The sequence below is a fragment of the Notamacropus eugenii genome, chromosome 1 (genome assembly GCF_028372415.1).
Source record: "Notamacropus eugenii isolate mMacEug1 chromosome 1, mMacEug1.pri_v2, whole genome shotgun sequence".
NCBI lineage: Eukaryota > Metazoa > Chordata > Mammalia > Diprotodontia > Macropodidae > Notamacropus > Notamacropus eugenii.
This window is the reverse complement of record NC_092872.1, coordinates 461,521,449-461,538,330: the sequence shown is the minus strand read 5'-3', so window position 1 is coordinate 461,538,330 and position 16,882 is coordinate 461,521,449. Positions and strand designations below refer to the sequence as shown.

The following is a 16,882-nucleotide window of genomic DNA, read 5'->3' as shown; positions in this document are numbered from 1 at the left end:
ACAAAAATTAATGGCAAAAACACTAGTCAATCAGTCAACAAGGATTTATTAAGCACTCAATAACAACTACCAGGTGATGTGCTCAACGCTAGGGATCCACAGAAGGTCAATGACACCGTTCTGCAGTCTTCAAGGAGCTCATATTCTAAAATAACAATATGTAAATGACTACGTACATACACAATGCACAAAAAATAGATAGAGGGTAGAAAATAGCAGAGGGTGGACTGGCAAAGGCCTCCAACAGGTCTTCCAACTTCCCTTTCAAAACTAAATGCCTAGAACCAGATTTGGTCTCTATTTTTCAGATGGTACAAATTTCAAGCATTAAAAAGGAGGTGAAAACCTCACAAAAACATTTAATCCTCTTTGCTTCCCACCTGGCATATCAACATGTGCCAATCTTAGTCTTAAGGGCCATTGTAGCAACATGGGCTAAAATACTGAGCAAAAAAAATGAGGCACGATGGAGAAAAGCTCAGGTTGGGGGCCTTCTCCCTTAGTTCTCACAAAGCACTTTGTTTTGTAACTCTCTAATGCACTTCTCATAGCATACTCTGGAGCATCACAGAAAGGTGGTATACAGAAAGGTGGTGTGTATATCTATAGATATGGATATGTATCCATATCTATAAAGATAGATAGATAGATAGATAGATAGATAGATAGATAGATATAGAAGGATGTAAGAGTTCAACAAATGTTTACTGACTGTGAATTACCATGCTCAGGTCAGAAATGTCTTACCTAAATTCTGCATTTTCCACAGTGTCTAGCACAGTACTTTGCATAAAGTGCTTCATAAGTGTTTATTATATTTGTATTTTAAAACTCCTGTTCAAGAACAATTACTATACATGCTGCTCCCAATATCCATCTGTCAGAGCTGAAAATGCTTCAAGACTGTAAAAGATGTCAGGGAGCAGCAGGGAGTCAGTGTAGGAATCATTTCCACATTTACTGAGAACCTACTAAATGCAGAGCATTGTTCAATTCAAATTCAACAAACATCTCCTGAATGCCCATTATGATATAAAACACTGAGCTAAGTACTAGAGGTATATACATTAAAACAAAAGCAACCTAGCTCTCAAGATATTTACATTCTTGGGAAGAGGAGAGGAAAGATTGGGGTGGACAGAGAGAATATATTCAATGAAAAACAGATAATTAAATGCAAGGTAATTTGATAAAAGAGAGGGTACTGACAACTGAGGGTCTGGCTGGGGAATGATCATGAAAACTTAGAACTAAACCAGATCCTTGAAGGAAGAAAAGAGGTGAAAATGAGGAGGTAGACCATATAACTGTTGGAGCAGGGTGAGGGGAATTTATGAGAATTTGTTAAAGGAAGAAATGTAACATCAAGTTTGGGTAATAGCTGAAAAAAATTACCACCATGGTGCTGTGGAAAGACTGCTGGATTTGTGGTCAGAGGACTTGAGTTGAAATACTAGTTCTGCAACTTGAGTGACTTTGGGGAAATCACTTCATTACTTGGGGTCTTAGTTTCCTCATATGTAAATTGTAAGGGCTAGACAAGGTAAATTCTACAGTCCCTTCCAACCCTTAAATAGGCAATTCTATAACAGGCCAGTTTCGCTGGAAAATAGAGAGGGTAGAGAGGAGTGATATGAAATAATCATAGAAAATTGAAGATAGGCTGTGGAGAGCCTTGAGAAAAACTGGAGAGTTTGAATTTTATTCCTATAGGCAATAAGGATCCAATAAAGGCCTTTGAGCAGAGGAGTGACATGGTCAGAAGCTTTCTTTATCTGCCTTGGAAAAATTACTTTGACAACTTTAATGGGAGATGAATTGGAGGGAGTGGTAAGTGAGGAGACTGGTAGTGAGAATTATTAAAGCATCTTTTCCAACAGTCCTGGTGGAGGAGATGAGGCCTGGCCTAAAGTAGCAGCACAGTTGCCCTCAAGGTAGTTAGGAAGGATATTAGCTCCCATAATAAATGTCACAATCATTTAACTTCTCTCCCATCCTCCTTCTTTCCCTTATATACTCTCTCTCTCTCTCTCCCTCCCCCAAACTCTCACCTCCACCCAGTTCAATGCCTGGATTTTCTTCTCATCACAGTCAGACAGGATGGAGTCTCAGGGCTCTAACACCTCTGGACAAATTCTACTCTCCCTTACTTTCTGAAAAGAATGAGAATCAGCCATCCATGTCCAAATTGGATGCCAAAGTTAAGTTTCAAAGAACAGGGAAGCTGTCCTCAGTAAGATGTTTGCAAGGAACTCAAACTGGGCAGAAGTACAAAGTTCTCTGTTTAGTAAAAACATTTAATGTTCCTAGGACATCCTCGGGTGAAGAGTCACAGATATGCAGTGAAAAGAATACTGGATTTGGAATTAGTGGACTTAGGTTCAAGGCCTTACTGTCCCCTGTAGGACTCTGGACAACTCAATCTTCTGGCTAACCTTCCTCATTTATAAAATTAGGGGGTTAGATTAGATGACCTCAAAGTTTTCTTCTACCTCTAGATTGATTAAGCTATGACATACATGACATTAAAACTGATGTGAACTCATTTTAAAGAAGAAGAAACTGAGGCCAGAGAGACTTGCCATGGAAAGCTAGTCATACGGCATCATTGATTTGCCTCCAATGGGCCATTGTTAAGGAAACTGAAGCTCCTTATTACAACAGTGGATTTTGATAACATCTTGAAACAGATTCAGAGAAACTAAAGTAGGCTCTAAAGAGAACAAAAATTATTAAAATAATGGCAAATAGGGATTATAGAGACAGGTTAAAGCCTGGACAAGAGGACAGTGATTGCTATTACTGTCTTTAAGGAACTGAAGAAGAGTTCTTATGAGGATAACAATAACCCATTTCATAAAAGGACCGAATGGAAGGAAATGGGTTTAAATGAAAAACAGGGCAAGACTAGCTGGACATCAGGAAGAATCTGACTGATAGGGTTAAAACATTGGAAAAACTACAGTAAAAGGATATAGCATATTTGTCCATAAATTCTTCACGAAAGGAGAAGACGATTTGCCTTAAACAGATTAAGCATTTCATGTAAATTTGGTGAGAGGAGATTAGAGATCATCTCATTCAACCCCTCACTTTAGAAGTTAAGAAATCATGATCCAGTAGAAAGAATGCCAGATTTGGGATTAGGGAACTTAGTTTCAAATCCTGGCTTTCCTATTTACCACTAATATGATATTGAAATATTTTTGGACCTCAGTTTTCTTCTGTGTATGTAAACTGCAGATATTGGACTAAATGGCCTCCGAGGTCCCTTCTAGTTATAAATAAGTGATACCAGGAAACTGAAGCCCATAGAAGTTGAGTTGCACAAGACGACAGACAACGTGACAGTCTGTTGTTGGCAGAGCCAGAACTAAAGCTTGGTCCTCTTAATTACTAGCCCAGTGTACCACGGAGATAGAAGAGGTTCAGCCTTGAAGTCAGGGAAACTGGGATTCAAGTCCTACCTTGACCAAAAGCCCAGCCATGTGACTTTCCAAAAATCACTTAATCTCTCAGTGTCCTAAGCAACTCTCAAGTTGACAAATTCAAGGAGGAAGTTTCTACACTGGGAGTGCCCTACACACCCATGAAATCATATCTAGCAAAGATAGGATCCACCAATAACAACAAAAATTAAATGATGGTTCTATCTGGTTTATTGGGATGTAAGAGCCAAAGATGATTGTCTCTGGCCTTCCACATTACTTATTTTCCTCTCTGACCCTCCCAATCACCAAGGATACACCTGGCTGAGGAAATAAAAACAAATAGAAGCAATTCTTAGCAGAAAGCAGGAGTGATCTGTTTAAATGTCTGGAAGGAGACAATGATGACGACACCTCAAGGATGAGACTTGTACTTTCAGTTGCTGTGTTAGTTTGACTCAGCAGAATAGTGTCCTGACACATCTTGACCAGAATTACCATCATTAATCTTTGCTTAATTGCAGGTGGGGTTGGGGCCGACCAGTACTGCCCAGAAATGGGTTCCTTGCCCAGAATACAGAATTGGGTCAGACTAGTGAGAACAGACCTTTCTATGGAGGCTTGGAGGGCTAACATCTCAGAGGGAGAACAAGGAGAACATTTAGGATAAGGAGTATGGAACAGAAGGGAAAGGAACAGAAAGTCATTGGTCTTCCTGCTTCACTTCTTCTAACTAGCATTGTTCTCTAGAGACAGAAAGTCATTATACCACGGTGCTGCTTTTGATACTGTTCTGGATTTCAACCACAGTGAACTCAAACAGTATAGCCCAAACTTGTCCTGGTCACAGAAAAAAATGAAGTAAAATGCAAAGCTGCTGGGCTCATTTTACCAAGGCCAGAGACATCAACCCTAAGTGGACCAAGAACACAGAAGAGAGAGATCCTCTAGAGAGAACATGAGAGCAGGGGAGGAGCATCATTGAAAACTTGGAAGACAACCCAGAAGCTCCAAAGATGACCAGCTCAAACAAGGAAGAGGGAATTTAAACGCACTTTTCTCAGCCCCACTACCCCCAACATCATGCAGTGGGGGGCAAGGAGTCCTTCGCCAACAGATTCATAGAATTACAGTTCAATAGGTGGAAGGGACCTCACAGGTCATAAGATCACCTAGCCAAACCCCTCTAAACAAGTGGGGTCCTTTTTTCACAATAATTCCCAACAGTCATAGCATTTCTGCATAAAGACATGCAAAAGACCATCAATTCACTGTTTTCACTCTGCTTTTAAACAGCTCTAATTATTGGTTAGCTTTTTCCCTATATTGACCTGATTGCCTCCCCCAAACTTCCAAACTCTAAAAGGGTAGGGCAGTCAGAAGGGAGAGGTCCAAATCAAAGTAAGCTCGCCTCCTGGGAAGGAAAAGTGATAAAAAGTCATCTCTTGTCCCAAGGGTCTCCTAAGAGGGAGGGATGACAAAGAATATGGGCTGGAGGGGCCACTTGGAGGTCACTTAAATAATGATCTTCAGGGCGGACACCAGAAACTGATGGGATTTCTCAGACTCCTACTCAGCCCAGGCGAGCCAGGATTTGGAACCAGAAGGCCAAGGTTCTAGTGGGTCTCAGCCACTTCGGAGGATTCTGTGCCCTTTCTCTGGGCCTCAGTTTTTCTTCTATAAAATGGACTGGGTGGATAGAGGATCTCTCTAACCGCCCCCCCCCACCGCGCCCCACACTTCCAGCCCTGTTCCCCCTCACTTCAGTCCACGAACAAGCACTGGGGGCTGGGCTGATGCCCGCGTCCCGCCCCCTCCCCGGTGCCCGTCTCCCCCTCACCCGCTGTAGCTCCAGCTCGATCTCGCCCGCTTTGAGCAGGATGGGCCCCCGCACCGCATACTCCACCGCCTTCACCTGCGGGTTCATGGACTCGGGCGTCAGGATCCGCTGGCGCCCGTTCTTCTCCGGGCGCAGCTTCAGCACGGTCGAGGCCTCGGCGGCCGCGCTGCTCCAGCCCCGGCCCCGGCCCCGGCCCCAGCCCGGGGAGCGCGGGCAGCAGCCGGCACGCAGCCCCAGCACCAACCCCGCCGCCCGCTGCATGCCTCCGGCGCTCGTCTACCCGCTAGCCCGGGAGCCTGGCAAAGACAAACGCTCGATCAGCAAACCGCCCTCCCGCCCCCGGGCGCCGCCCCCCTGCAGCCGCCTCCCCCGCCCCCGAGGCCGAGCGGAGAGGTTATTTCATCAGCAGGGGAGCGGGTCATCTGCAAGCGCTGGCTCCGGGGCACTCTCGGGGCGCCCGATCCGCACCAGCGGAGCCCAGGTACCCGGGACTGGCCACGGAGGCGGCGCGGGGCGCCACATGCCTGTCTGCTCCTCCTCCTCCCCGCGCCTAATCCTGGCGCGCTCTCCTCAAGCTGGCCCGGATACAGGCGGCAGCGGCGGCGGCGGCAGCAGCGGCATCACCCGCGTCGGGCTCCCGGCTCCGGGTTCGCGGATCCCGCAGCAGCCGCCACTCACAAGACCGGCCTCTCGGCTTCCCACACCTACCGGGAGAAGCCGCCGGGGAGCCGGCTCTAAAACGCCGCTCCACTCCCTGGGATTTGTAGTTCGCGGAGCGGACTTCGCAGCGCAGGTGCGAGATCGGGAAAACTACATTTCCCGTTATGCTTTGCGCTGAACCGGTGGCGGCGGGGTTGGAGGGGCAAGGGAGGGAGCTAGGCTGGCCTTCCCGAGCTTCAGGCAAGTTCTCGGTCGGGTGGTAAGGAAAAAGAGAATAAGGGCAGCTGGGGAGCAGCAGGAATGTGCGCTTGCTTCCCTCCTCCCCTCACCCTCCAAAGGGCAGCTGTGTGTACCTTCTGCCCCGCCCCCACTCCCCGCCTCGCCAGCACACCTGCTAGGATGCTCAGTGCAGAATCTGTTGCAGTCTCTTGGTGGATTTCATCATCCTCTCCCGTACAGCAGTGGAGACGGCGCCTAGCAGCCTGAGCCCCAGTGCCCTCGTGTGCACTGAGGGGTTGGACTGCAGCTAGGCTGCCTCTGGGGCTTGGCAGAAAGGGCAGCACCATAAACGTTACTGCGTACTGTACGCAAAGTGCAGTACCTGGTACTCAGGTGTGCACAAACCAGGTTACAGGAGATCCCTACTCTCTCTGAGTTTATAGCCTAGCAGCGATTATCCACACCACCCTGACCGACTGGGTGTAACGAGTCCCGCATAGGGTCGGAAGATCTGAGTCCAAAAGTCCCAACTTTGACTGGGCTATTACCTGCTTGACCTTGGGTAAGTTACCTATCTTGGATGAGTGTGATTCCTTACTGAGATTTGCTGGTTGGAAAGGACCTTGGAAGTCATCCACTCCTTCATATACGGGAGAAAGTTCAGGCTCCGGAGAGGTTATGCACAACATAACACAATTCACACAAATAGTTAGTGGAAGAGCTGGTATTAGAATCCCGAATTTCAGACGCTAAATTCAGTGCCATTTCCCCTGTACCATCTCCATAGTAATAGCTGACATTTATGTAAACCTTAGTTTTCAAAACACTTTACCTACGTGTTCATCTATACCTTACAATACTTCGAGGGAACTCTCTGTGAGGACACTGGATGGCTTAATGGACAGGTGATTGAACCCGGAGTCAGACAAACCTGAGTGTGAATCCCCCCCTTAGACCCTTATTATCATATTAGATCTTAGTCAAATCATTTAATCTTTCTGTGGCTCATCTCATTGGCCTCAAAGGTCCCTTCCAGATCTAAATATATGATCAATGACCAATTCAGATTGGCATCCTCAAAGCAATTTGTGTCCTTAGGGAATTGTCTGAAGCAATGAAAAAGTGAAGTACCTTGACCAAAATTACCTAGCCTGTGTAAGACTTGAATTCAGGTCTTTCTCATTCTAAAGTTGGTCATTTAGTCAGTCGCTAAGAAACATTGTGTCTCTACAAATATTTCACTGATAATGAAACTGAGGACCAAAAAAGGTCTGATAACCTGCCCATGGTCACAGATTTAGTAAGTGTTAAAGGTAGAATTCGAACCCATCTCTTCTTTAAATCCAGCATTCTTGACCCACTCTTCCAATCGCTAGCACTCCCCATGGTTTCTTCCAGCTCTAAACCTTGTGATGCTGGAAAATACTCACTAGCCAAACCAATGTTTATGCTGGCCTTTGGTACATGGTCCTACTCCCACTGTTGTGCCATGTGTCAATAATTTAAATTAAGTCAAAATGATTGTTATGCAACTGAAAATTCCTGGTGCATACAACTAAAAACATGTCGATTTAGAGTTAGAAGGAATTTTAGAGATCACCTAATCCAATTCCCTCACATTACATTTGAAGAGAATGAAGCATTTTTTCTATGGTAATTGTGGAGGAAATGGATAAAACCTGTGTGTACTCTGAGCTTGGGGAAAAAACCTTGGAAGTCAAAGAAACAGCGCTTCACAGTTGTGTAAATAGAGCTCGTCAGGCTAGCTAGGGTAGGATGAGCCTTCAGTTTTTTTGTTTCTCACCCTCCTCTCTCCGCCCCGTCTGGAAGTCAGCTTCTACTATCTTAGAAATTTCTTAGCCTAAGAAGATATTGTGATAAGATTAACCTCAGAAAAATGCATTATCCCACTGGGGCAAAAATGATTTCTGCAGTTCCTGAGACCTAACACACCCTAAACCCAAGGTTAGAACACTTTCCATCTCCCCCTCCCCCCAGTGACTTAACCTCCCAAATAAGAAAAGTGACAGAGCTGTCTCACCTTATAGGTTCCTTTTGCTGTACATATGATAGCATTTATTTAGTGCTTTCATGTTTGCAAAGCACTTTACAAATATTAACTTCTTTGAACCCCATAATAACCCTTCAGGGTAAGTACTGGTTTTTTGTTTTGTTCTATTTTTAAATTTATTTATTTATAGTTTTCAACATTTACTTCCATAAGATTTTTGAGTTTCAAATTTTCTTCCCATCTCTCCCCTCCCTGCACCCAAAGACAGCATATAATTTGATATACTCTCTCTATATTTTCATGGTAAACCTATTTTCACATTAGTCATATTGTAAAGAATTAGAACCAATGAGAGAAACAAGAAAGAAGAAACAAAACAACAAAAGAAAAGGACAGCAAATAGTGTGCTTCCATCTGCATTCAGACTCCAGAGTTCTTTTTCTGGATGTGGACAGTATTATCTATCATAAGTCCTTTGGAGTTGTTTTGGATCCTTGCATTGCTGAGCATAGATAAGTGTTATCAAAGTTGCACATTGTGGCTGTTAACATGTTGAATGTTCTCCTGGTTCTGCTTACTTCATTCAGCATCAGTTCATTCAAGTCTTTCCAGGTTTTTCTGAAATCTGTTCATCATTTCTTATAGCACAATAATATTCCATTACATTCATATGCCACAATTTGTTGAACCATTCCCCAAATGATGGGCATCCCCTCAGTTTCCAGTTCTTGGCCATCACAAAAAGAGTCACAATAAATATTTTTGTACATGTGGATCCTTTTGAAGATGATCTCTTTGGAATACAGATCTAGAAGTGGTATTGCTGGGTCAAAGGGTATGCACATTTTTATAGCCCTTTGGGCATAGTTCCAAATTGCTCTCCAAAATGGCTGGATCAGTTCACAACTCCACTAACAATGCATTAGTGTTCCAGTTTCTCCACATCTTCTCCAGCATTTATCATTTTCCTGCTTTGTCGTGTTGGCCAATCTGATAGGTGTAGGTGCCATTTTTATCTTCATTTTATAGTTGAGGAAACTGAGGCAGACAGAGGTTAAGTGACACAGCTAGTAAAGGTCTGAGGCTGGATTTGAGCCCAGGTCTCCCTGATTCATTGACTCAACATTCTTGTTCATTTTCTTTATGAAAGGACATGGATAAGAATCTTACAGGATGGACAAGCATTGATGGGTTATATTTAGTATTATTGGCCAGACCATCCAAATATGAAATCAATGAGATCACAGATCTGTTTGAGTGATATGGTTTCCCAGTGGGTAGAGTGTAAGCTCCTCGTGAGCAGAGACTTTGTATCTCCAAGCTTAGCATGGTGCCTTGTATCTTCTGTCTCTTAAATTAGACGTGATATAAGAAATTTCTGGTGAGGAAACTCCCTCAACTAATGAAAATCAGTAGCTTCCCCCTAACTTGTAGAGTTGCCCTAGGTACTGAGAAGTTAAATGACTTGACCAGAATCATAAAGACAGAATGTGTGAAGGGCAGGACTTGAACTCAGGTCTTCTTGAGCCCTAGGCTCATACTGTTTGACTAAGCAGTACTGCCTTTCTTGGAGTGTTGTCCATAAAATATGTAATGAATGTTTAATAAATGTTGTTTGAATTAAATTGACATCTCTGGCAGGACATCTTATTCCATCTATTTACATGAGTTCAAGAGACTTAATTACAGATCAGAAGGTTGCATGAAGAATAAAGAATTAGAGCACTAAGAATTAGATGTTCTTTGGAGAGGTTTTCGTCAATATAGATCTGGGTGTCAGATTCTTCTTCCCTCTTAAAGCTATTCCTTTCACTAGATAAACAGCTTTAGGATCTATATCTTCTCTAAATTTTGTTCCTCCCCTAGCACCTGGTATAGTGCTTTGCACACTGTAGACAGTTAATAAACATTGGCCATACTTAACTAAATATATTGCTGATAAAGAAAATAAATGAGCCATAGGAAAAATTATAGTCACAGATGTAGAGCTAGAAAGAACCTCAGAGGTCATCTAGTTCAACTCCTTTTTTATGGTTGAGGAAACTGAGGCACAGGGAGGTCAAATGGCTGGTTTCTCTATCTCCCAATACTGAAAAACTGGACTGAACCATGTAGAAAGCTAAGAGAATTGGGCTCATTTTCCTAACTAGACAGTCTTCTTCCAAATCTCTGACACAGATCCTCTTGTCTGTACCATTTCCTAGCTTTCCTTTCAATGGTCATGTATGCTTTAAGGAACTGAAATCTTAGTTGCATCCCAGAGTCACAGAACCTGTCAGAAAGGATTTTAGGGTGCACTTGGTCCAACTTATAGAAAGGTATGCCCCTTCTAGACCAGTAAATCTGCAATTCATAAAGGGCCAGATGAAGAGACAGTTACTGGGAGTGAGTCTCTTTTATGTGAATCGATGACTTCCTTAAGGTGGTGAGGCTCGGTGTGCCTTGTTTGCATCTGAAAAGCACAAGAAAGCCTCTGATAAGCAATTTAGCTACAGGCCCAGGAGAGAGGTCAAAGGCAAAGACTAGACCTCTCTCAACTCCAATTTAGGAGACTGCAAATCTCAGAGCCAAGGTCCTAAGGGAAAAGAACTGTACAGACTTCTACCTGCCATAGGTTAAAGGTCTGTGCCCTTTCCAAAAGAACGTATCAGTATCCCAACTCAGGGTTACCCCTGAACCTAAAGCTGGAAATGCTAGGAGATGATACCAGCCCACTGAGGAGTGAGCTCAGGGAATACCAGGGTAGAGTGACCTCTAGCAGATTCTAGCAGAGATGCCCTACTCTGTGAGAAAAAAAGCCCAACTTACTCTCTGTCCCGCACAGATGGCACAACCAACTGGGAACTTTGTGAGGACACCACAAAAATTCTGCATTTGTGAATTGCCTTGGCCATATTTTTTGTATCTCTCGTTACCAGTGAATTTTAAATGAGCCCACTCTTCACACAGAAGCTGTGTACATTAGTGGGAAAGTATACCATCATGTGGGAAATATTTTTATGTTTGCTGCTTTTACTATTACATCTTAGTAAATACCTTTGCTTCTGTTCAAACCCAAGGCAAACCATTCAACATCACAGTAATGCAAGTCTATGTTCCAACCTACTGATGGTGCTGAAGAGGCCAAAGCTGAACATCTTCTGGAAATAGCACCCAGAAAGGTGTCACATTCATCACTGAGGATTGGAAGTAGGAAAGCAGGAAATCAAAACATAATTGTAATAACAGGCAAGTTTGACCTTGGAAAATGAAGTAGAGCACCAACTAATAGAATTTTGTCAAGATAACTCACTGATCGTAACAAACACTCTTTTTCAGGTCAATATCAAAATTAGATTGATTATAATTTGTAGCCAAAAGTGGAAAAGTTCTATACAGTCAGTTAAAAGAAGACCCGAAGCTGACTGTGGCTTAGATCATGATTGCAAAATTAAAGAAAGTAGGGAAACCCTTAGACCATATAGATATGCACTAAATAACATCCTTTATGAATATGAAGTGGAAATGAGGAATAGATTTAAGGAATTAGGTCTGGTAGATAGAGTGTCTGAAGAGCTACGGACAAAAGTTCATAATTTTGTATAAGAGGCAGCCACCAGAAACATTCCAAAGAAAAAGAGGAACAAAGAAGCAGAATGGCTTTCTGATGAGGCTTTACAAATATTTGAGTAAAGAGGGAATAGGTTAAGGCAAGATGTACCCAACTGAATGTAGAATTCCAAGGAATAGCAAAGAGAGATAGGAACTGTTTTCTTAAATGAGGAATATAAAGAAATAAAAGAAAACAATAGAATGAGAAAGACAAAGCTCTTTAGGAAAATTAGAGATATCGAGGGAATATTTCATGTAAAAATGGGCATGATAAAAGACAAACATAAGAGGAACTTAACAGAAGCAGAAAAGATTAAGAAGTGGCAAGAACATATAAAAGAACAAAAAAGATCTTATGTGTACTGATCACCACAGTGGCATGGTTACTGATCTACAAAGAGACATCCTGGATATTAGATATTTCTACTATTCTCCTACAAGTCTTAGATAGTAGATCCTTATTAAAGAGACTTAATACAAAGATTTTTTTAAACCAATCAGTATCTTCCCCTTTTATCCTGGTAACATTTTTGATTGTGTTAGTGAAAAAAGCTTTTCAATTTTATGTAATCAAAATTATCTATTTTTTCTTTCATGAATACATCTGAAAGACACATGGTCAATGTGAACAGGCTGCAACACATAATCACTAAGAAATTTGAAGAATAGGAGTTGAAGATAGCAAGGAATTAGACATTAGGAAGAGAAGAAGGGCTGGGTAAGTAGAGAGGATAAGACAGGAGAGGTGGACAGTGAGAGTACTCTAGATGTCAAGAGAAAGCAAGGAAGGCCTTCAGAACATTGGGTGGGTTTATGGTGAATTTATGGTAAAATATGAAGAAAAGTGACACATGGAATAGATAAACAGAAATAGGTTGCCATCTGTATCACTGAAGGGAATGCCCAAATCAGGGAAATCACAGATCCATGAGTAACCATTTTGAATATAAAAATATTCATCTAAATCTAATTTATGCCAAAGTCCAACTGCTCCTGTCAAATAAGGAATTCTTTCCTGAGTTATATATCTCCTCAACTAGATTGTGCAGTGGATAGAGGACTGGACCAGGAGTCAAGAATCGAGTTAAAATTCTATTTTGGACACTTACCAGCTGTGTGATCCTGGGTAAGTCATTTAACCTTTGTCTATCTCAGTTTTCTCAGCTGTAAAATGGGGATAATAATAATATCTAACTCCCAGGCTTATTGTGAAATTAATGTGAAATAATATTTATAAATGTTATATAAATGGTTATTATGATTCCTTATCCACTTTGTTTCACTAGTTTACTTTTTTTATTTTTAGGCATGTGAAAGATTGTTCCAAGCTGCTAATGATATTAAGAGAAATTCAGATCCCAACAACTCTGCATTTTCTCCTTGCAATAAGAAAATTGGCAGAGATGACCAATGATGGGAGTAGTTAATGTTAGGCTGTAGAAATACAGGAACACGGATATACTCTTGATAGAATGGTGAATTAATCTAATCGTTCTGTAAAGGAACTTAGAATTATTCCTAGAGACTAAAATGTCCATGTCCTTTTACTCAGAAATCCTACTGCTCAGTATATAACTCAAAGAAGTCTTATACTACCAAAACTCTCATAGCAGCACTTTTTGCTAGCAAAGAAATGGAAACAAAGTAGGAACTCATTGACTGAGAAATAACTAAATAAGTTTCAGGATGTAAATGTAATGAAATGTTATTTCACCTTAAGAAATAACAAATTAAGAGTTAAGAAGGACATGAAAAGACTTATGTAAAGTAATATAGAATAAAATAAACAGAACCAGGAAAACAGTATAAACAATGCCTATAACAGCATTAATGAAAGAATAGGAAAACTTAATCCCGTAGAATGACCAAGCTTGACCTCGGAGAAGAGCTGAGGTTCAACCAATTAATTAACAAGCATTTAATAAGTGCTTACTGTTTGCCAGGTTCTAGGGATGGAAGTGATGAGGTACAGGGGTGATCATGGACACCAAAACATCGACAATCCGGGTCGTGCTCGAATGAATTCGACTCAAGCCTTCTTAAAGCCAAAGAAAACAAAGTTTATTAAAGATTCGCCATCTTGGGTTGCCTCTTAAGGAGCCTAAGCATTTGTGATGCTTGTATTCACAAGAAGGCCAGAAAGAATCCCAGCTAGACAGTCTGAGCTGGATTGCAACTAAGCGCCTTCATGGAGGCAAGATGGAACTTAAATACAGAAAAGAGTATAGGAGGGATCTGGGGGCGGGGGGGGGGGGGGGGGGGTCTGGTAGTCCAGGGTGATGGGAGGAGGGGTTTAGGAAGGGTCTTGAGGAGAAGTCCAAGGAGGGAATCCAAGGAGGATCAAAGGCTGGAAACAGCTGGAGGTTATCAGGAGATATCAGACAATGGAGGGTTTGGGTGGGAAGCAAGTGGGGCAATCAAGAGATAACAGACTATGGTCACAGACTTGAGTATGAAAAGTCAGATTCTGTGAGGAGATACAAGGAGAGCTCAATCTGAGTATGAAAAGCCAGGTTAAGTGAGGAGATTCCAGGGAAACTCAAGGAAGTTCCCAGAGTCTTGAACCCTATCAGAAGTGCACAAAAATAAAACCAGTCTTTACTCATAAGAAGTTTATATTCCAATGGGGGAGAAGAACAAGAATTTATGCATATATCTAGTATTTATATATCTATATGTATATCTATATTGATATGTGGGCAGCTAGGTGGTACAGTGGATAGATCACCAGTGCAGGAATCAGGAGGACCTGAGTTCAAATCTCACCTCAGACACTTGACACTCACTAGCTGTGTGACCTTGGGCAAGTCACTTAACCCCAATTGCCTCATTCTGGGTCATCTCCAGTCATCCTGATGAATATCTGGTCACTGGATTCAGATGGCTCTGGAGGAGAAGTGAGGCTGGTGACCTGCACAGCCCTCCCTCACTCAAAACAAAGTCAAGTGCAAGTCATGTCATCATTACTCTGATGGCATGGTGTTCTTTGGCAATGAAGGACGAACACACACACACATCTCAATATGTATGCTAAATACATATGCAAAAGTATATATGAGTGTGTGTACACATATATATGAATTTGAAGAACAAATATTTATATATGTACACACATATCATATATGATTGAACCCTGGGTTATTGGCAGCTAGATTTCACAATGGATAGGGAGCAGGACTCTGGGTCAGAAAGAAATGAGTTCAAACCCTGCTTCAGATACTATATGTACACTTGTTCTTAAGTTACTGTGTATATGTATAGACACAAATATATATATAATGCATATGCGTTTTTATGTTTATACATACAGGCATACATACACATAGCATATACACAGAGAACTTTGGGATACCCAGTTTGAAATGTCTATTAGAAAACTGGTGTTCGGCAGAAGTGTACTGCTAAATGTTTAAGAACCAGCTCTCCAAAAAACTGACGTACTTTTAAGTTTCATCTGCTTTATTAACATTTTATCTATCACATTCTTAAAGTTAGAAAGTCAGTCAACAAATGACATTTTATTAAGCAGGGGCGATTTTCTGGGAATCCAAATGAAGAAGCAAAAGGAAAGACACTGCCTGCACCCTAAGGGGTTTACATTCCAATGGGAAAGATAAGTCCTTACAAGGAAGCTGAAGAGGTGGGGGGAGGGGGTTATGATGGGGAAGCTTGGAATACAGCCTGGTGGGAAATAAAGAGTAAGCTGGCCCCAGTACCTTCCTTAATTGGAGGTTCTGGGAGAACCCAGCCAGTCAGAAAAAGGGGCTCCAGAGCCAGAGAGTTACGAATCAACAAAACAATAAATCAAGCCCTGCTTTGTAGCATTTGATGATTTCTGAGGTGTAAATGATCACACTGAAAATGTAACAATCAAACCAATTGACTACAATGAACTGACTCTGGCACATCCCTGGGGATGTGAAACTGAGAATAAAGGGAGAGGCACTAGAACAGGATGTATAGATCTGGTATCATCTGTGGAGAGAGAATTGAACCAATGAGAAATAATGAGTTCACCAAGTGAAAGAATATAGACAAACAAGAAAGGACAAAAAACTTGGAAAGATTTACATGAACTGATGCAAAGTGAAGTGAGCAGAGCAGAAATAGTAACAATATCGTGTGATGAAGAATTGTGAATGACTTAACTATTCTCAGCAGTACAATGATCCAAGACAATCCCAAAGGACTAATTATGAAACATACTATCCTCCTCCAGAGAAAGAACTGATATTGTTTGAATACAGACTGAAACATGCTAGTTTTCACTTTCTTTCATTCTTATTTTTTAATTTGAGTCTTCTTGTACAAAATGACTAATATGGAAAGGTTTTACATGATTATACATGTGTAACCCATATCTGATTGCTTACCATCTCAGGGAGAGGGAGGGGAGGGAGGGTAGGAATGTTAAAATTTGGAACTCAAAACTTTAAAAAAAGTGTTTAGAAAGGAGTTTGGATGTGTAATTGGGAAAAAAAAATAAAATACATTTATTTTTTAAAAAAGAAAGAAAAGCACAGAAACTTGGGGTACACCTATAGTTAGTGGATTTGACATAGATGAACATCAGAAAGGAGACTGGGAATGGTCTAATGGGTAGTAAGAAGACAGAAAGAGGGAGGGAGAGAGAGAGAGAGAGAGAGCTCCCAGTTGGTATCAAACACTCCAGAGAGGTCAAGAAGGTTGCGGTTTGAGAAAAAGGCCATTAGATTGAGTAATTAAATTAAAAGGTCAGTGGTAACTTTGGAGAGAGCAGTTTCCATGTGTGATGAAATTAGAAGCCAGATTATATAGGGTTTATGAAAGAGTAAGGAGAGAAAATGAAAGTAGTCAGTATAGTTGGCTTTTTCAAGGAATTTCAACAAACAATTATAATCAAAGTAGATAATCAATAATTAGGGAATGGCTCAGCATATTTTGGCATGTGAATGTAATGGAATATTATTGTACTATAAGAAATAATAAATATGAAGAAGTCAGAGAAGTATGAGAAGATGTAAATGAACTGGCACAAAGTGAGGTCAGCAGAACTAGGAAAATGTTATATACATTGACTACAAAAATGTAAATGGTAGCAATAAAGAACAGAAATTATAAATGTAATGACCAAGCTTGGTCCCAAAGAAGAGA

General features: G+C 41.5%; 1 protein-coding gene across 1 annotated transcript in view; it reads right to left on the bottom strand.

The window, feature by feature from the left end:
- Positions 1-5,917, bottom strand: part of GPT2 (glutamic--pyruvic transaminase 2) — a 55,155-nt gene extending 49,238 nt beyond the window's left edge. Inside the window, exons 1-2 of the mRNA XM_072632132.1 lie at positions 5,793-5,917; positions 5,269-5,564 (exon numbers count right to left, since the gene is read on the bottom strand). Of these exons, the coding sequence (XP_072488233.1) occupies positions 5,269-5,529 (261 nt within the window). The 5' untranslated portion in view covers positions 5,530-5,564; positions 5,793-5,917. The remainder of the gene's footprint in view (positions 1-5,268; positions 5,565-5,792) is intronic.
- Positions 5,918-16,882: the final 10,965 nt, after the last annotated feature.